The sequence below is a fragment of the Branchiostoma lanceolatum genome, chromosome 9 (assembly GCF_035083965.1).
Source record: "Branchiostoma lanceolatum isolate klBraLanc5 chromosome 9, klBraLanc5.hap2, whole genome shotgun sequence".
NCBI lineage: Eukaryota > Metazoa > Chordata > Leptocardii > Amphioxiformes > Branchiostomatidae > Branchiostoma > Branchiostoma lanceolatum.
The window spans coordinates 18,971,387-18,991,520 of NC_089730.1; the positions used below are offsets into that span (position 1 = coordinate 18,971,387).

Here is a 20,134-nt window from a genome sequence, read left to right on the forward strand (position 1 = left end):
AAGTTAGACCCAACTTAATCAGTTCAAGTGAATGACGATGATGAGTGATAAGTAGACCTGTCCTTGGTACTGAAAACCGTCGCTTGTCCACATCGGTAAAAAGAAATTAGCGTTCATCTAAAAAGAATACGTGTTACCATAAATGTATAAACTTCCACTTTATGAATCCGAGGTAATGTTACATTCATACTTAGCAAATTTGATAAAGAGCATGTAACATTCATTACACATAGGAGGTTACATTTCCGCGTTGTGACATTTGCTTTACCGTTGCGACTTCACCAACAGAATGATGTTTTCGGTTGTTCTTGTTGACGACGGAATGTTGTTGTCGTTCCATTGTTGTTAGTGACGATGAGGGTTGTTTTTCTGTTGTTGTTCTGGGTTCCATATAGATTCAGTACCGTTACACTCCACGGTGTCGGTCCTGCATGTAGCTGAGCGACATTTCAGTCGGCGTTTACACAACAGTGTCTGAGAAAGGTAAGCGTACATCGTTCATAGCTCTTTTCATACTCTTGTTGAAAAAAATGGCTTATAGCTCATATTCGAGTCTGTCTGACATTATATTTTTCCACCGAACTTGTGTATGTAACTCCACTTGTATCTTCTCAAACTTTCATGATACGTTTTGTGCTTTTATATCAACTACAATTAGATTTGGGAAAGGGATTAGACGTCTCTAGTTTACAGACGTGAGCATTGGGAAATGCAGCACTTTTAACCTCTTAAACGAGATATCTTGACAGAAAAAGACGTAGATAGGTTTCAAATAATTTCGCTACATGATCTTTACTATCTGTCTCAAAATGTAAGTTCACTATTTAAAAAGTGTCCACTTTCTTTTGTAGGATTCGAAACCTTAAAAAGTAGACCATGTTGGATTGAGCCTGAAAAACGTGATAGGTTTCATATATAACTTCGCTACATGATCTTCAATGTCTGGCTCAAAATTAACTATACAAAAAGTGTCCACTTTCTCTTGTAGGATACGAAACCTTATAAAGCAGACCACGTTGGATTGGGTCAGAGCTTTTGAGATGGGAGAAAACGCTCCCCGGTCCCGTAAGCTGTCCTGTACGCAGTGTAGCGGCACCGAGAAGGGCGCGGCCGCGGCGGGTAGTTGCGCGGAGTGCTCCCGGTTCCTCTGCAAGTCCTGTCTGCCGGGCCACGGTACCAGCTTCCCCCAGCACAGCGTCTTCCCCCTGCCCCCTCAGGGGGGCTACAGCCAACCCCTCAACAACCAGATATGCCGCTACCATAAGGCGACGCCGCTCAGCTTCTACTGTAATAACTGTGACCGGCCTATCTGCTTCAAGTGCGCGGCCGAACACCACTGGAAACACCAGTGCGTGCAGTCGGAGCAAGCCGCGATCGCTGAGAGAGCATCTCTGGCCACCAGCCTGGCCCTGGCGAAACACAAGAGCCAGGAGTTTACCAAAGGGTACTCTGCGATTAACGGGATGGTGGGAGCCGTCCAAGACTGCTACAAGAAGACGCTCCTGGACATCTACGAAGCGGGGAGCGCCTACAAGACTGCCATCGACAAGCGAGTTCGCGCTTTGGAAGAGGAGTTAACCATGGGCTACTACGCCCAGCAGCTGTCGCTCTCCAAGGCGAGAGACGAGTTTGACGGACAGATGTCAATCATCCAGCACAGAGAGGCGCTGTTCCAGTACGTGCTGCAATCCGGAAGCAACGTGGAGCTGTTGTCTCACAAGAAGGAGATCTCCACACAGGTAGTGTTGTGCTTTGATGTCCCAATACTCGTTTATATTCACTCAAAAAGACATCTTTTTGAGCTTAACTGTGAATCTTTGTTCTTCATACCATGTGGGCTAAATGGCGTAGTAAATAAAATCTTACCTAAGCGAGTATCTCACTGGACTGTGGAGCGTTGGCAACATTGTTGCAACTTAAATTGGATCAGTGTTAACCTTGACTTTATAATGGGAATATCATGCAAAAAATGTGCAACTTACTTAGTACAATTATGACTTAAAAGACAACAAAGCACACAAAGTGTAAATATATCATTTTCTATCGATGAAAGTCGTTGAGCGCTCTGTCAAATGACTCGTCCGCAGCACGGGGTGATAGAAGTTTCCTAGGACACAGTCATTGTGCCTGACGATACAGTGATACAGGCTTATCTGGCGGCTGTTAAATATGTCTGATTAGTAGTACGGATGCTATTCTTGTCTATTTTGAATATTTACCAGGTGGAGGAACTCGAGACGATGAAGCCGCACACCTGTTTCAAGGAGGACAGGTTCTTGAAGTTTGCGGCGGCCGACAGGGGCAAGGTGGAAGACTTCTTAGCGGAGAACTTCGGGCACCTGAAGGCGTGTCACCTGTCCGAACACCTGCCCCCAGGTTTGTTTGTTTGTTTGTTTTGCATAACCGGTACATCGTCTTCAGGCCTAACACACGTGTTTTGTACAGTACAAGCTGTGTAAAACCGGACTGTAAGGTTTGATTCGCTCGCACCGGTAGTTGTGAGCGGCGGGTGTGATGGGATTTTTAACGTGCTCAAGCTGTGGCTCTTCCGGCTTTACGTCCCATCCGTGACGACGTCCCTAACCAAAGCTAGGTACTCATTTTTGCATGAGTCGAGTGAGGAAATAGATTTACAGTCAGTTTTCCACGCAAGGGCACAGGATTGGGGCCTGCCAGGGACTCGAACCCAGAGCCTTTAGATTCTTAGTCAACAACCCTAGCCACAAAACCACCTTGCCACTTCAGGTGCGGCTGCGCAGGATCTCAAACCGGCCAGAAGCGACAGCTCAGTTTCAAGTGAACACGTGATCACCAGAGATTTCGACGTGTCGTCTGAAGTACCTCACGTGACCACAGCCGGCGGTGACGCGCCTCGCAGCAGCGCAGACGACTTTATTCCCGGCGGGATCACCATGGCAACGACACGCGAGAGAGAGGAGGTCGTCAGGGAGACGAAGTCGGATTCGGAGATTCTGGGGAACGGTGTTGCCATGGCAACGCAGGTGTCCCCGCAGGTGTGGGGGTACCGGGGTGCGGGGAAGGTGACGTCATCGGTCTGGCACCCACAGTCTGCTCCGGACCTGAGTCAACTTTTCACAGGTATCTGTATATAATATATTTGTCAAAGATATCAATCGTAATAAGTGTGATCAAGTGATAATGATAAATATAATCAAGGTATCTATGCAGTATCTGCAATTTCCATACAGTATTGCAGATCCGGCTCATATGATCCATTCTAATGTTTCATTTTGGAATCGTGACGTGATGAGGCGTCCAATGGAAACAAACCCTTCCAACTTCTTACAAAAAGAGGAAAAGACACATGAACGGAATCGAGACGAAACCATCATTCAATAATGATGAGTGCTTCTGTAACATTGTATTTAGTCTTAAACGTTTTCTAAAGCTTAATGGCCGTGGATGCTACCTAAAACATTTGACCCTTTCCAACATCTATCCAGTTGCTCGAGTAGCTGTTACCTTGCGTATCTTGGTACATGGACGTCTAACCTTCATCGGCGTGTCTCGATTCCTGTTTGCATTTCCAGGTGTGTCCACCACAACGGGTCCGATGTGGGGGCATGAGGGGGTACAGAACGGTGGCAGCAGTACCGGTCTGTCCGCCTGGGAGAACGCCGTCAACGCGCAACAACAGCTACCGACTGGGCACCACGGCAAGGACGGGGGCGGGTTCTCTCCCTCCATGCCCACAGGAGTCGCCTCGGCGCTGAAACAGGTTCTGTGTTGATTTCAGTCACGTCTTTTCCTTTCAAGCACTTCTAGATCCGTGACGATGAGTCCTCTGGGTTGCAGAAAAAATTATTTCATTTCTTGCGTTATTTCTTGTCTTTACAACCCTTAGACTTGACACTTGTGCGTATATACAAGTTCGCATGAACTGCGTATTAACATGTTTTTGGTTTATAATATAGGTTAAGTTTGCAGCCGAAAAGTGATTTCTTAGGTTCGATAATTAGGCTGCTCAACGGTGGGTCAAAGTAGAAAACAACTTTTTCCCCGCAAACCTTACTTACCTTACTTACCAAAAAAAATGTCAATGCGCAACTCACGCGCACTTGAATATACGCACAAGTGTAACAGGGCCCTAACGTAGTGCTTTCGTGCACTATTGCACTGTATCGGTTTCAAATCTTAGTTCTTCGTTTCCGTTTAGCAATCTTTAGTGAGTCTGCGAAAACGATTTGTACAACTTGAGACTGTGTCACCACGTTGCGTTTGACGATAACGAACGAACGAATGATTACCCAAAACAGGTTCTTGACGACAGTGACGAGGCTGAAGACGAGGACATCACGTTTACGTACGCGGCCTACCCCACCCCTCCCCTCCCACCACAGGCCTGGAGGAGGCCGCAGTACGAGCCACCTCCGGACGACATGGCCAGACACAAGGTAACGTGAGCTGTTTTGGTAGAGATAGCCAAGTTTTTGCAAAGCTTATTGGGGGAGTTGGGCCGACTATTCACTCTCTTCGTAGCCATGATGTGTGTGTGTGTGTGTGTGTGTGTGTGTGCGTGTGTGTGTGTGTGTGTGTGTGCGTGCGTACGTGCGTGCGTGCATGTGCGTGTGAGTGTGTGTGTGTGTGTTTGCGTGTGTTTCCACGATTTCCAAAATACACAAATTGTGTCAATGAAGCGTTACCACATCATCATTGGCATTGCTACTTTTCTTTTTTGGTAAATATTACAGATATGTTGGCGATCTCTGATTGCGTTGTTTGTCATTCTCATTGTCCAGGTCGCGATCGACATGAAGATCGGGAAGTGGGGGGACATGGAGGGGTTCTTCCGGAAGCCCAGCGGCATCGCCGTAGACAGCAGGGGCCAGCTGCACGTGGTTTGTTTGTTTGTTTTATTTTGATTTTCATCACTACCTGGACTCTTTGTGGAGTCCTGGTATTTACAACAAAACAAACATAACATAACACTACGTATACCTGCCTAACTGGTTCTCATGTCAGATACTGGCCTCTAAAGTCTTACTTATAGTGGAACGATATCGATGGCGTTGGTGTCGTAACGGTTAGAGCGTTGGGCTCAGAACCAAGAGGTTCCGGGTTCGATACTCCGACCCATGCCCCGACGTTGTGCCCTTGGGAAAGTCACTTGACAGTCAAAAGTGTCCCAAAAACAACACGCACGGGTTTGGTTCGCCAATGTGCCAACATCTGCACATTTGCCAGCAAGAGCCTTTAAAGATAGTAGAACGCCATATAGCTAATATGTTCATTCATGAAATATTCATTCATATGTCTTAATTTGATACCCCTGTACAGGTGGACGTGGACAACTCCCGCGTGCAGATCTTCGACCCCGAGGGGAACTTCGTGCGGGTTCTGCAGCCGCTGGACGAGGAGGCGGACAGGCTGCAGTCGCCCTGCTGCATCCACGTGTCGCAGTACGACAGGTAACGGTAGTCTTAAGCTGCATCCACGTGTCGCAGTACGACAGGTAACAGTAGTCTTAATCTGCATCCACGTGTCGCAGTACGACAGGTAACGGTAGTCTTAATCAGACTAGCGTAGTCGCCCTGCTGCATCCACGTGTCGCAGTACGACAGGTAAAGGTAGTCTTAATCTGCATCCACGTGTCGTAGTACGACAGGTAACGGTAGTCTTAATCTGCATCCACGTGTCGCAGTACGACAGGTAACGGTAGTCTTAAGCTGCATCCACGTGTCGCAGTACGACAGGTAACGGTAGTCTTGAGTTATCCATCGATCGACCAATCAATCAACCAACCAATCAATCAATCAATCGATCGATCGATCAATCAATCATCTATCTATTCATTCATTCGACCGGGCAGATATCTTTCATATACCTGACGATCTTTACCCACTTGCGCCATTCCATGAGACTCCCTGTGGAAGAACGCGATACCAAATATAGAGTGACTATCGATAATCTTCCAAGCAGATCTGCGGTGGCAAAATCGTGACGGTTGTTCGCCAGGCCCAAGATCTAATCACCTGACTTAGTCAGCCAAGCAGGATCAACTTTGTCCTGACAGATCTGTTTGAGGATTATCGTTTGAGCCTAGAATGTTATATGCAATCGGGTGACCGTCGGTATTTAAGATCAAAGAAGAAAGAGAGCGGATGCTGTCTGAAACGTTTTGTCCAGTTGTTTGAGTAACGTTTGTACTGAAGATCACGATTCTTCTTTGTTTTTGATATATCATAACTTGAAAGTGCAACCTTCATCAACAAATCATGGTTTTATTGTCGTTCCAGTATCCTGGTTGGCGACACCCGTCCGTACCCGCGGATCCTGTGGTTCGACTCGGCGAGCGCCAGTCCGCGGGAGTTCGGCAGCGTGCACCTGCGCATGCCCACCGCCATCATGTCCGACGCGCGCCGCAAGCTGGTGTACGTGGCCGACCGCTTCATGAAGGCCGTCCTGCTGTTCAAGGTAACCTATATTAACGTTAATCCGCCGGGTTACATAAATCCGCCACATTGAAAAAAAGTGGGTTTGAGAGATCTCAAGTGCAGCACCCCCAGGTATGCACAGTTTAGATCTACAGGAGTGCATCATACTACAGGCTGTTGTGTAACTTGGGTTGGAGATCTGTTTGGACGTATGTTTTCAGGTTGGCGGAATTACTGTAGATACTAAATCTTTATTTGTCCATTGCCGATGGATAATGCCGTATCCGCGTTTATGTTGTATAACCGACATGTTCCATAAAATACCAGCTTGGAAGGCAGATTGTATCAATGTCATCGAAGGACTTGTTGAATCTAACCTTGTACATCTAATATTTATGTCGTGAGTATGCTCCTACTGCTACTCATATCTAGTGTGGATCTGTATCTATATATCCATAAGACGTTACACATCAGCTTCGCAGGCACGCAGCGCAGCAGCAGCTGGTTATATTACACTGAACGACCTGTCACACCTAACTTTTGGACGTCTGACTAAGCGTTGTTTGAAGCTATCCAAAGCTCTTACAGTGCTTGGTGGAAACGAGTTCCACTCAACGACAACATAGAACTACATTTCATAAGGATGGCACTACGTTTCATTTCATACAGTAACTGAACTTCTAAGTAATGGTTGATTATAACTGTAAGTGAATGAAGAAGACGATGTTGTTCACTAGTACATCGGCCGGCTGGACCGCTCCATAGAGTGCCCGCATCTGAAGAGCCCGAACGGACTGGCTCTGACGTCAGACGGCGTCATCGTGGTCAGCGACTTCTGGAGCCCGGGTGAGACCGAGATTTTGTCCGTGACCTTGTATTGAGGGGCATTATTGACCTTTACAACGTTTGTTTGTGTTTGATATCTTATTTGCCTTTGTTGATTGCAATTTCAAAAGTTGTGAGATCCAATGGTTGTTGGGGGGGGGGGGGTGTCTTGAGAAAGGGATTAAATTGTGGAAAAGATCTGAGCTATAATTGACGAAATATTGAAACATGTAACGTTCTCAGGTGGAAATATCAAACCAAGGTGTTGGAGTCGACTCAGGACTGTGCAAGGAGAACCCTAGGCCACTCAATTAGCGTTTTCTAGTAGGAAAACTCCACTTGAGCATCCCAAAGCTCCACACACACAGCCCCGAGTCGACCCCGAAAACTTGTGCGTAAATCAGGACAGAGTCTAATCTCTTCCCCTACCTGGCCGCTCCTGCAGGTGCGGTTCTGCTGAGTCATGACGGCCGGTACCTGGGACAGGTGGGGAACGTGCCGTCCTGCCGACACCCCATCTCTGTAGCCGTCATCTCCTCACCCGACCGCATCCTCATAGGTAAGGGGTGTGTTTCTCAAACTGTGTGTGTGTGTGTGTGTATGTGTGTGCGTATGTGTTTGTGTGTGTAAGTGAGTGTGTGTATGTACTGTGTAGCCGTCATCCCCTCGCCTGACCGCATCCTCATAGGTAAGGGGCGTGTGTGCGCGTGTGTTGCTGCTCTCAATTTCTCTCTCTCTTTCTCTCTCAGTGTGTATATGTGTGTGTGTTTATGTGTGTGTGTGTCTGTGTGTGCGCGCGTGTGTGTGTGCGTGTGTACGTCTGTGTCTGTGTGCTTGTGTTTATGTGTGTATGCGTGAGTGCGCACATGTGTCTGTATGTCTCTGTAAGTGTATTACTGCCTCCCTGTGTACGTACTGCATGTGTGTGTGCGTGTGCGTATGTGTTGGCGTATGTATGCATGCATTATATATATATATATATATATATATATATATATATATATATATATATATATATATATATGTGTGTGTGTGTGTGTGTGCAAGTGTGTGTGCGTGCGTTCGTGTGTGTGTTGATGTGTGTCTGTGAGTTCGTCTGTGTGCATTTGTCTGTGCGTGCATGTGTGTTTGAAGTCAACGTTAAAGTCAACGTAAAGGTAAGAGCAAGCGAGAAAGTGAAGCCGTATATGGAATTCAAAAATCAAATTAGACCATGTTAACCAAGATTCACAACTTGATCTGCCCCTCTCCCTAGGTGATGTGACCGGCAGTAAGGGGCACCCCTCCCCCCTGCACCTGACGCTGTTCTCCCTGCAGGGGGACCCCCTGGCGGGGATAGAGACCATGACCCCCCACCCCCTGGTGCGCGGCCTGATCCTGACCCACGGGGGGCACGCCCTCTTCACGGACTGCGCCCTGCACGTCGTCGTGCGCTTCGACTACCTCAAGATCTTCGGGGAGGACCGCTATCTGCAGTGAAGCGTAAAACTGACAAAGTCATACTGTAAATGTAGAGATGTTCGCTGTGGTTCTGTGTTGGCGGTTTTCGCGGTGAACTATTCTGCGCGAACTTAGAATCATCGCGAAACCTTTTGGCCACCAATGACTGTAGTGCTACTTTTGTTTCAAACACGAACTTAAACCACCGCGAACTTAGATGCATACAGTATTCTGGTATCCGCCCCTCTTTTTCCCTCCGTTTCTCCTAGTTGGAAATAGGCTGATAAACACCTAACGTTATTTTCTCTTCTTTGAAAATTACATTTTTCGATCTGGGAACTGGACTACCTCAAGATCTTCGGCGAGGACCGCTATCTGCAGTGAAGTGTAAAACTAACATAAAGTCATATTCTGGTATCCACCCCTATTTTCCCACCGTTTCTGCTAGTTGTACCTTGGCAACCGGTCTACCGTGGTTCAGCCAGGCCCTCTTCGGGACAGAAGGGGCTTTCCGCCGCCGGGGTAATGTTTCTTACCCGGTAGGAGTTTTACGTGGTAGTAGTTTGACCAATTAAACTCCTACCGCATAAAACAACCATCATCATCATCATCATCATCTTGTGTCCTGATTTTTTTTTACTCCGACTCCATAAAACAACCATCGATTGCAAACGATTACCAATGCGGTAGAGAGCTCCGTCTGCCACTAAGAAAGCTTGGCGACAGATAGCCTGACCTCACCACGATAGACTGGATGCCAGGTTAACAACATTGATTACAACGATGACAAATCCTGTGGCAAAATGAGCAGTGATATGCGAAATTTGTTGTTTATTTCATCAAAAGTTTCCTCAAGAATTCCGTCAAGACCGGTATCTGCAATGGAGTGTGAAATCGACACACTTCCAGCCAATGCGTCCCGTTAAGTCACAAATCCCCGTGCATTTCGAAAAGGCACTGTACCGCTTAGATTCATGGTTAGAAATGTAAAAGTCATTCTTACGCATACTTTCAAAACTATGTCACAAGTCATTTTCGTATTGTGTTAGTGTTAAATCACCATGTAATATATCTAGCAATAGATTACATAGCATAAGATGCATCATTTTAGAGAGAAGAAATATTTTCAAAAGCTATACAAATATTCTAAAATGTTTGGACACGTTGTTAGAATCGGTAGTCTATCATAACCTAGATTGATTTTTATCTAATGTAAACTTTAGAATTAATACAAATAATTGTTAACAACTAGAATAGTGTTTTGTTGTAGTCATCAGAATTTTACCATTGTAACATAGAAGTCAATTTTGCAGCAAAATCTATGGATTTCAGAAATGTTGATCCGATGGCGATGTAAAATGTTTTGGTATACATGTATGCATATGTTGCTTTTATGGTAGCTAATTGTACATTATAGAGTGGTAGTAGAGACGACCACACATATAGTAAATCATTTTAAAGTATGAGTAAGGAAACGAATGCATATAGTTTTAGTGGAAAATATACAGTTAAAATACAGATTTGACTCCAAGTGACACTACATGTATGCCGATAGTTTAGAAATATCGAATTTTTCAGATTTTAGTAAGAGATGAATAATTCACTCAATATCCTTCATTACCATATAATATGTAAATTCAGTTTTCATGTTTCATCTTATTGTTATTAGTTATACAAATGTAAATGACGTAAAATGTCTATTTTGTTACTATCTGTGACGAAATATTTTGAGGCCATGTAGATTTTTCAGTAAGTTTAAGTCCGACTCGCTAACTTTTTAATTCTTCCAAATACAACGATCATCAGGTAACACCCATTCAAGTATCGGCGTCTTTTGCTTCCCCGGCCGAAGCGATCGGCGACTGTAGTATGGTGGTCTGGTACCCAGGCTAGCTTAGTTAATAAAAAAACATAACATTGCATCACACACACACACACACACACACACACACATACACACACGCACACGCACATACACACAGACACACTCACATACACACACAAGGACATTCACACATACACACACACATACTAAAAACCCAACATTCCACCTACAATGCTGAATCCCCCCTCACCATGGACACACACAAACAACGACAAATTAATGAGACAAAAACCACCACCAGTCTTCTTGCCCTTGCTTGAAATATTTATTTCAAAGTTGGAAAAATCACCGCGGTGAAAACGTTCCTACATGATTCGGAAAAGGCAGAAAGTGCTTTAAGTGCAGTTTTCGTTGTCAAACACGTTACACAAACTAAGGTATTATTAGTCAAGTTATCAAAGTTTATCATAATCACAGTACACCCACAAATGGCCACATTTGGAATGCTTCTTTGTACTTTGATGGGTATAGATACACTGTAGCAAGGGTAGGTCTGGCACAGTAACGTTACAGTCACTTTCTTTTGACACAAGCTTAAGCCCCTCTCTCAATGGACCCGCGGCACGCTGGCGGCGTCGCTGCGGCCGATCGAATTGACAAAGCACTCAACGAATTTAATCGACAAATAAGGAATCTTTTTAAGCTATGTGTGTTTTGTTGTCTTTTTGGTCATACTTGTACGTTTTGAATGATATTCCCATTATAAAGTCAAGGGTAACACAAAATATAGTTTAGGACGCAGCTACACCGCCAGCGTGCCGCGGGTCCAGTGAGAGGGGGGCTTTAGGGAGCATATAAAGCCTTTGATACAACAAAACAACCTACAGAGCCTCTAGAGCATTTTCATAGCATGATAATCTTTTGTGGCTTTGTCACATCGATAAGTAAATACATGTTAATCAACCTATTTGCTTGAACACATTGAAAGAAAGACTACAAAAAGCAACACAACTTACAGTAGTCTCTACCAGGCTCCACAGGTGGCTGGGAAAATAGTAGACATTGGCTAAATAGACAGATAACACGCCAGAGGAGTTGGTCTGCTAAAGGAATTACAGTTTGCGACCTATATTGTGTACTATATTTCCAGCGACCTGTGGAGCCTGGTAGAGGCTAACACAACTGCAGAACTAATGTGTCCTGAACATTACAATATGGAGACAGAAATTATAGTAGCTCATGAGTTAACAATATCTAAAAGACACCATAGCCCAGCCATGAATCTTAAAGTTTGAGTTGTGCTTTGTTATTATAACTGCGAGCTTATCAAGTCATATGTAAGCTTCAGGCACCAAAATGCAACAGGTTTAACCAAAAGACCAGCTCCTTTTACAGCACTTAGATTAGCAGCAGTTAAAAACATAACAAAAACGTGTTTCAAAATGTGCTTATGGGATGGAGTCTCCAAGCAGATGTTGCATGTGGAAATCGTGACCTACTTCTAACTTGAACCACTTTCACCCAAGGATGGTTTTCACCCAAGAATGGAACGGCTGATAGTAAGCAGGGCAAGTCAGAAGAAGACAACAATGTTCCTTATCCAACCTCGGCTTGGAGAGTGCATGTGTACATGTACTTCAGATATGATGCCTACAACCACACATCACTCACTATACACCCTGACTTAAACAAAAGCATATTATGTGAACTTACAGAAGAAAGCAGAAGTGAACAACTTTCTGGAAACAAGCAATAATTCCAAAGGACATTCTTGGGCATCTTCTATCTTGCCTACTATATAAGATCCTAATATAAAATAAACAGTGGTTCACCTTACACAAAATAACTTTCACCTACAACGTACAAAGAAGTGTGCATATTGTGCTTCATAACAAACTGTAGGTTGGAATTTGAACCCTTAACCCCACAATAATAAAGAAGCATTCACTACTAGCCAACTGAAGGCTAATTACTTCTAGCATTGTATTCACAATGCCATATATCTAACATTCTAATGATAAGATTGTAGAAGTTATCTACAAGATCTAAGATTTGTGCCTTTACTACAATCTACATTTGGGAAACATAATCCCAGACTACTAACTTACGTGTTTTTCTATCGATACTGTCTCCAATAAATGCAACAAACTATGGCACTAACTTGGACTACCAACTGTACCCTCAAACTCAGCTACACAAGGGCAAAGAACATATATCTCTTTAGCGCAGCGGATAAACTTACAAGGAAACAACAAGGTTAGAATTTCTTCCGCATGATATGAACATATTTTTGCAACATTTCTGCTTATGCGAAGTGCACTTTGGGTAATCTGAACAGTGCATATATTTTTGATAGTACATGATTGTTATGAGCATACTTTAGATATTTTTGGTTACAGTATTACATTTGATATAAGAATTCAACTTAGTCTAATATTAAGTTACACTTTGATAACATAAACAGCAATCTAGCACTAAGTAAGCATTCACTAATTATTACGTGAACAAATATTCAATATGATGATATGCTTTAAGTTTTTGTCAACTATTATTACTAGTATTGACATCAAAATCACACATAAATTCACACAAATATAATTGAAGAGCATTTCTATCACCCAAGAACAATTGCATGTAAAAGAAACATATTTCTGCACAAAACTTTTAAGGCCTTTGACAAAAGTGTCTCGTACATCTACATTGCGTTCTCCATCATATCAGAGTTTGACTGTTTTTGCATGTAAAATTTATTTTGTGACTGCGCTAAGTATAGCCTGAGTACCAACCTCCGTAGTGACCGCTGGCTCAAAAGAATTCGCTTGCTAACCACGGAGTCTGACCCTGCGCGTATCCGTCACGGCTGTCTCATTATCACGTAATGAGGGGAATTCGAGCTGCGTTCGGTGCCATTTTTCGTTCCAAGGTGCCTCTATTGCCCTGTTCGGGTCCAGTTTTGTAAGAATCGCCATGGCAACAGTTCTTAGAACCTACCCGTTACGAAGAACAGTGTGGCATGGGGAGGAGCTTAGACGAATGGGGCCAATCAGCGAGCTCGTTCAAAATCGAAACGAATATCTGACTAACAGCCGTGACGGATACGCGCAGGGTCAGACTCCGTGGTTAGCAAGCGAATTCTTTTGAGCCAGCGGTCACTACGGAGGTTGGTATTCAGGCTACGCTAAGTATGCATGTATAAGATAGTGTTGGCACATGGAATATTAACCATACCATTCACATGGGATTATCCTTACACATACAAACGTCTTTGTAAAACATACTTTCTAACTTACAGGATACTTTTTTCACCAGGCATTGAAGTTGTTTCTTTTAGATTTTTAAGACAGGCTGGTTAATTTTTGTACACACAAAACTTATGGCATCAGAGCAGAAAGCTGTTCTGAACTGAATTGTTGATTGTCCTCCAATTTCTAAGCTTTGAAATTTGTACAAATGTAGCGAGTCAAAAGTGGTCTGTACAGAAAAACACCTGACTTTTAATAGTAGATTTGGCCGGTACACCATTTAACATTGTATCGCATGAGTTTTACATGTATTTCAAGGAATGATTTTCAACAAATTTCAAAAAAGGGATCTGGAATCTGATTTCTTTGCCTTTTTGACATCTATGAAAGTATGACACTATAAATGTAAGTCTTCTATACACTCGAGCACAACTCTTTCCTGTCTTCTATATACAAACAAGACAATATCACAGAATTACATTCTTTTCCTAAATGTATAAATGTGTATTATACTGTAATACACCACAACCACCTTAAAGTCTACAAAATCAATAACATGACACTAAGATTAACAATCACATTTTTCCACCAGTAAACCATAACAGTAGCAAACATCTACCTCTACTATTGCTGTAGTACACAATTTCCCTGCAGGCCAACTACAGGTAGGTTTGGCCACGGTTTGCCTGAAGTATTCGTCCATTGTTGACATCTTGCTTGTGGCTTGGGTTTCTCATAATCATATATCATATTTTGTTATAATCTTCATGAGGGGGAAGTTTGGATAACGCGGTCAGATCAACAGGTAGAGTCTATGAAGTCCAGACGAGCCTGAAACATTGAGGAAGGATGAGTTTTATATCAACATGTCAATAGTCAATGTCTATAATGACATGAGAGGTTAAACATACTGTATGGATAACATTCTTTGTGCACAACCAAGACTTTGCCACACATTCGGTGAAAGACGGTCACCGAAACGTAGACTAAGGCTTGAATAAAACACTTGGTTGCGTACAAAGAACCACACACACACATACACAAACACACACACGCACACACACACACACATAAACACACACATGCATAAACACGCAAACACACACATAAACACACACACACATTAACACACACATGCACACACACACATGCACACACACACATGCACACACACATGCACACACACATGCACACACACACACACACACACACACAAACGCATGACTGTACATGTTTACAAAAAACAGTTACTACACCATCTAACTTGTCACGATTTACTACTAGCAGGCAAAGTCAAAAAGTCAAGGTACAATCCTGAACCCCCCCCTCACCATTGACTGCTCCAGCTGGATGGACACAGCCTCCTCCTCCTCCTGGTCCAGCGTCTCCTCCGACAGAACGATGGGCTGCATCTCCGTCTCCGTGCGCCGCCGGAACAGCCCCCGGAATCGCCGTGGCGACGGGGTGGTGCTCTCCACGGGGACGGAGTCGTCGAAGATGTCACTCTGCTTCTTTGCAAAGTTCACAAACACCTGGGGGGAGGATCATTGTTTAAATATGACATTGTTTTTGGTTTGGTTTGGTTTTGGTTTGGTTTATTTGCACATATTAAAATCAATTTTACATAATAGAACAAACAAAAAAAACATGTGCTGGGGGAAGAAAAAAGCCATAGTGGCTTATACAAGGTCTTTAACTCACGTTTTTAGAGTTTGCTTGTAATTCAGACATTTTTAAGCACACAGAACTTTCTTTACTGTATCAAAACTGAGTTGTCATAGAGGTCACTCTGGTACTTAGCAAAGTTCACGGACGCCTGAGAGGAGGGGATAGTACATTTGACTTTTGCTAGACACTCAGTGGCAGTTCAGTTTCAGGACAAATGGAGACTTTTGATATCATTATGCAAGAATTTTCAAAACAGAAAAGGCTACTGTAGCTTTAACCAAATAGGTGGAGGTTTTTGAATATACAGTACTGTAACAATGTATATGGTCTTGGAGATTGCCGTCACAAAAGAAGAGACACTCAGGTACTTAAAACCTGAAAGAGGAATGCTGATACTTAGAGATGGCATCCCAGAGACAGGGTCTGTTTGGAATAATACCACATGCTGCCTACTAACCATTATCAACATCTAAGATACTGTAATTCTTGATTTGTTAACTGTAACTTGATTTTAGCTGATTTAATGGTCACTAGTCAATAGCTAAAATTTTATCATCGCTAATATTTGATCACTAATATTTGAGACAGTAATGACTTTGTTCCCACCATTGAAATTAAGTGCCGTGACCTACTCCATTTTCCCCCAACCGCTATATTTTCCTATCACTATATTAAAGTGATTTACAGTATGGGGCGCAAGTCTGACCATCTAAAGTAACACTCAAGCCATCTACACAAAGACGACCAAGTCTATACTCACGTTGTCCAGAGTAGTTTGGCTGACAGAGTAGTCCTCTATCCTCAGCGTCTCCTGAACCTCCTCCATCTTGGTGAAGATGAAGGCCAGCGACAGGTCAGCTGACTTCAGCTCGTACTGGACCATGTTGTGGTGACGCTCCTTTAGAAATGAGAAAAATTGTGCATTTCATTAAAATTCATCATGTGCTGGTTCACCTCTCTACACCAATTTGATATGTTGGTCTTTTTTTTGCTACTGTACATCATTTTTGTGTTAAATTGTAGCTAGATGAGAACATGGAAAAAGAAGGCTGCAGTGAAAACTTGCGGCTGACTCTGTTCACTCCTTGAGATGGTGCACTACAGTACACACTTTGACCTCTAACTCTGTTTTCATTTTGATATACCAATCTAGTGTTGTTATTTAAAAATCTAAGAGCCAATTAGAAACTAAATTGGTGGGGCCCTATGAAGAAGTCATGCCTATTCAATAAAGTAAAGTCTGTCGGAAGGACTGCAGCTCTAATAAATAGCTTGATTTTCAATGACCATGAACTTTGTGGACTATAACTTAAAGTTTGCTTAATAAGTTTGTATAGGGACAAAAGAGTAAGACGTGGAAAGATCACAAGCAAATAAAAGCTTTGAAAGAAACCCGAACCTTCATGACAGCCTCTGGGAATGTCCGGTTGAAGAACCTGACAACTTGCTTCACCTCCGCACCAGGTTTCACCCTGACTGTGATCATATAGCCGTCTCCAAACCTGTATGGAGGGGAGTAAAACCAATGTTTGACAAGGTTCATTGTCCTACTAAGTACAGGAGAAATGATAGTTCTAATAAAATCAGGAAAGGGGATCATTACATTTCCTCCTGCCCCCTTCAACATTTTTGGGTGGAATATGTAAACCCTAAAAATGAGCCTAAGAAAATCTAACGTATCTAGTAGTACTTAATATGAAAGACATTGTACATTGTATCTAATAGAATGATAATCTGCAGAATGATACATTCTTAGCTTATTCTTTTCCTTTCAGTCTCATTGTTGTAAATAAGACGTAACTTAACCACAATGAGAGTGGTAGTTTTAGTAGGCATTCATCAGTCTTGCAAGAAAGTTATTTTTGTATAATTTTGACCTATTTCTTTATAAATTGTTATTCATTATGATACTTATTATGTTTACAACTCAAAATTCACTTTGTAATTCCTATTATTTTCATTTGTTTCATTAGGATTTATGTTACAATTCCAATTTCTTCTTTCGTTAATTTTTCTTAGTTTTGATTACATATAATTTTGTAAAAATTCGATTTGGGTAGTTTAGGGGAGGCCCCCGAAAAGCCTTATAGGCTTCTGGCCTCCCCTGCATGTATTCTTTGCTCTATTTATCTTTGTTTTATATTGTACACATGCAAATAAACAATAAACAATAAACAAAAGACAATGAGAGTAATGAGAAGAGACACGTACCTGTTCTTGAGGTGCTGGATGCTGCCCAGACACTTGAACCTGCCGTTGACCATGATGGCCAGTCGGGTGCACAGGGCCTCGCACTCCTCCATACTGGGGGGAAACACACTACAAATCACACAACTGCATATGAAAGACCTTAGAACCAATTGTGTAAATGATACGTTGGACCCAACAAGTTGATTCAGAGATATACATTTATGTTTTAGGTTAATTCATTTGGATCCACTTATAACTGTTTGTATATTGTATAGATGTAGTAGATTTTACGAAAATCGCTCGTCTGTACTTTTGTTGTGTCAATTAAGATTTCTCTCTCATATCAATCATACTTATCTACATGTACATTGTAAGAAGTGAAAGAGACTTAAAATATTTCAAACTTTTGCATCAGACTGAGGAAAGTCCAACTTCAGAATGATGCTTGACCAGATTCTCCCTGCTGCCTAACTCTGTAACCAATAGGGAATTGAATGCTATGTGTAAGACCTTACCTGTGAGATGTGAGGATCACAGAGCGTCCAGTCTGGATGATAGACTTGATGAGGTCCCAGAGGAACCGTCGGGCTGCTGGATCCATGCCGGTGGTCGGCTCATCCTGAAAATGGCCAGATGTGTTTCTTAATAATTCTTAAGTCAGACTTCTTAAGTCTGTACCTAGCTCGCCGAGGCATGAATGTACAATAAAGGTCTTTTACATTTATCTTCTGGTGCAAAGATGTAAATTCTCATTCATACAGACAGAGAAAAGGCCAATTTGGTAGTTTTGAACTTGACAATTTCTGTGTGGAATTCCAACATTATCCAACCAGACTGATACAATATAGGTTCATGCTGGTCGTCACTTCATCCAAACAAGGATTAGAAAATGTTACTTTGAGCTTATCGTTAATAGTTTTGAGTATTGAAAACTTTTACAAAAACATTGCATTTGCCACAAAAAGTAACTTACGAGGAAGATGAGTGGAGGAAAGCCGATGAGCGCGATGGCGGTGGACAGTTTGCGCTTGTTTCCTCCGCTGAGAGTTCCCGCTGGTTTGTCAGCATACGGCATCAGGGCCAGTTTTCTCAGGGCCCAGTTCACAACCTGGTTGGGCAGAATGTGACATCATTATTAACCCTCAGCAAGCTAAGGATGATCTAATGCACTACAGTCAAATTGAGTTTTTCAGACTGAGGTAAGTCCATGTACGGCATCAGGGCCAGTTTTCTCAGGGCCCAGTTCACAACCTGGTTGGGCAGAAAATATTAAGGTCATCGTCATTTTTTTACCCCCAGCATTGGCTAAGGATGGTCTACTGCACTACAGTCAAACTTAGTGGACCAATAGAATTGTCTGTATACAGCATCAGGGCCATTGTTCTGGCTATAGTGACCACCTGTCCACACAGACCATATTTTATTGGTCTCCTGAGTGGTCTTCTTTGGCAGTTTTGAATTTACCTTTAACAAGAAAGACTCACTCACGGTACGAGATATTGTCACTACATTATCAGTGTCAGAGATATTAGCTACGAAACAGAAGAAAGAAGCCTTTGACAACTAATACAGTACTATACCTGATCAGTCTCAGACCATGGGATACCCCGTAGTACATGGTACATACCTGATCAGTTTCAGACCATGGGATACCCCGTAGCCGTGCGTACATGGTACATACCTGATCAGTCTCAGACCATGGGATACCCCGTAGCCGTGCGTACATATAGAATACAACACGGGGTATTCCGTATTACCCAAGGTACCAGCCCGACCGCGGGTCGGATCGCCCGACGGCCGTAGGCCGGAGGGCGATCCGACCCGCGGGAGGGCTGGGACCGAGGGTGATGCGGAATACAACGTGTTGTATTTTATTTATGTCATACCTTGGCCATACCCACCCGAGAAAACACTCATTTCAATGCGGAATGCGCCAGAAGTTGAGGGAGTTTTGTGTCCTCGAAAAAGAAACTGTAGCAACATTGATTCCAATCTCCGAATCCGGTATTCGAATTTCCGACGGCCGCGCAACCGACGCGTTCGAAATGCGTTCGAAATATTCTATGGAAGCCTGTGTGATAACCCTCCCGAACCCTATGTGATCCGGATAGTTATCACACGGTCCGGAACACCCGTATCAGGCCCAGGCATGACATAAATGGTACATACCTGATCAGTCTCAGACCATGGGATACCCTGTAGCCGTGCGTACATGGTACATACCTGATCAGTCTCAGACCATGGGATACCCCGTAGCCGTGCGTACATGGTCAGGTGTCCGCGTGCCGTGAGCTCGTCCAGAAGAGCGTCGAACTGCGGGCAGTATCCTATGCTCTGGTGAACTTTGATGATGTCTTTTAGGATACTGAACAAATAAAAGAGGAACATTGATGTGAGAAGAATATGAGCGATTGTGATGGAATCATGGCGACACAGCAGTAGGAAAAAAGTCAGGGGGTAGGCAAAAGATCAGATATCAATTAGAAAATGATCTGCTAATTTAAATGTTAATCAGTTAGTAATCTGATCTGCTAATTAAATTAAACAGC

At 43.2% G+C, this 20,134-nt stretch overlaps 2 protein-coding genes across 3 annotated transcripts in view; one reads left to right on the forward strand and one right to left on the reverse strand.

Moving 5' to 3' along the window:
* Positions 1 to 1,000: 1,000 nt before the first annotated feature.
* Positions 1,001 to 9,882, forward strand: LOC136442648 (B-box type zinc finger protein ncl-1-like). The gene is made up of 12 exons (XM_066439593.1): positions 1,001 to 1,739; positions 2,223 to 2,376; positions 2,746 to 3,099; positions 3,552 to 3,739; positions 4,278 to 4,415; positions 4,761 to 4,859; positions 5,299 to 5,429; positions 6,258 to 6,435; positions 7,133 to 7,241; positions 7,666 to 7,779; positions 8,476 to 8,663; positions 9,009 to 9,882. Exons 1-12 carry the CDS (start codon positions 1,041 to 1,043, stop codon positions 9,042 to 9,044), a joined length of 2,388 nt encoding a protein of 795 aa, XP_066295690.1. The 5' UTR covers positions 1,001 to 1,040; the 3' UTR covers positions 9,045 to 9,882.
* Positions 9,883 to 13,652: 3,770 nt separating this feature from the next.
* LOC136441844 (ATP-binding cassette sub-family A member 2-like) overlaps positions 13,653 to 20,134 on the reverse strand; it is a 57,864-nt gene continuing 51,382 nt past the window's right edge. For both annotated transcript variants that reach the window (XM_066438365.1, XM_066438364.1), the window contains 8 exons: positions 19,809 to 19,950; positions 18,559 to 18,693; positions 18,101 to 18,204; positions 17,607 to 17,699; positions 16,795 to 16,897; positions 16,156 to 16,293; positions 15,059 to 15,259; positions 13,653 to 14,558 (listed from right to left, as the gene is read on the reverse strand). In XM_066438365.1, the coding sequence (XP_066294462.1) occupies positions 14,526 to 14,558; positions 15,059 to 15,259; positions 16,156 to 16,293; positions 16,795 to 16,897; positions 17,607 to 17,699; positions 18,101 to 18,204; positions 18,559 to 18,693; positions 19,809 to 19,950 (949 nt within the window). In that variant the 3' untranslated portion in view covers positions 13,653 to 14,525. The remainder of the gene's footprint in view (positions 14,559 to 15,058; positions 15,260 to 16,155; positions 16,294 to 16,794; positions 16,898 to 17,606; positions 17,700 to 18,100; positions 18,205 to 18,558; positions 18,694 to 19,808; positions 19,951 to 20,134) is intronic.

Excerpts from the sequence above, each read along its gene's own strand:
- LOC136442648 (XM_066439593.1), top strand. The coding sequence starts at position 1,041 with ATGGGAGAAAACGCTCCCCGGTCCCGTAAGCTGTCCTGTACGCAGTGT. Across the intron at positions 1,740-2,222 it reads AGAAGGAGATCTCCACACAG|GTGGAGGAACTCGAGACGAT; the intron begins GTAGTGTTGTGC and ends AATATTTACCAG. Across the intron at positions 7,780-8,475 it reads ACCCGACCGCATCCTCATAG|GTGATGTGACCGGCAGTAAG; the intron begins GTAAGGGGTGTG and ends CCCTCTCCCTAG.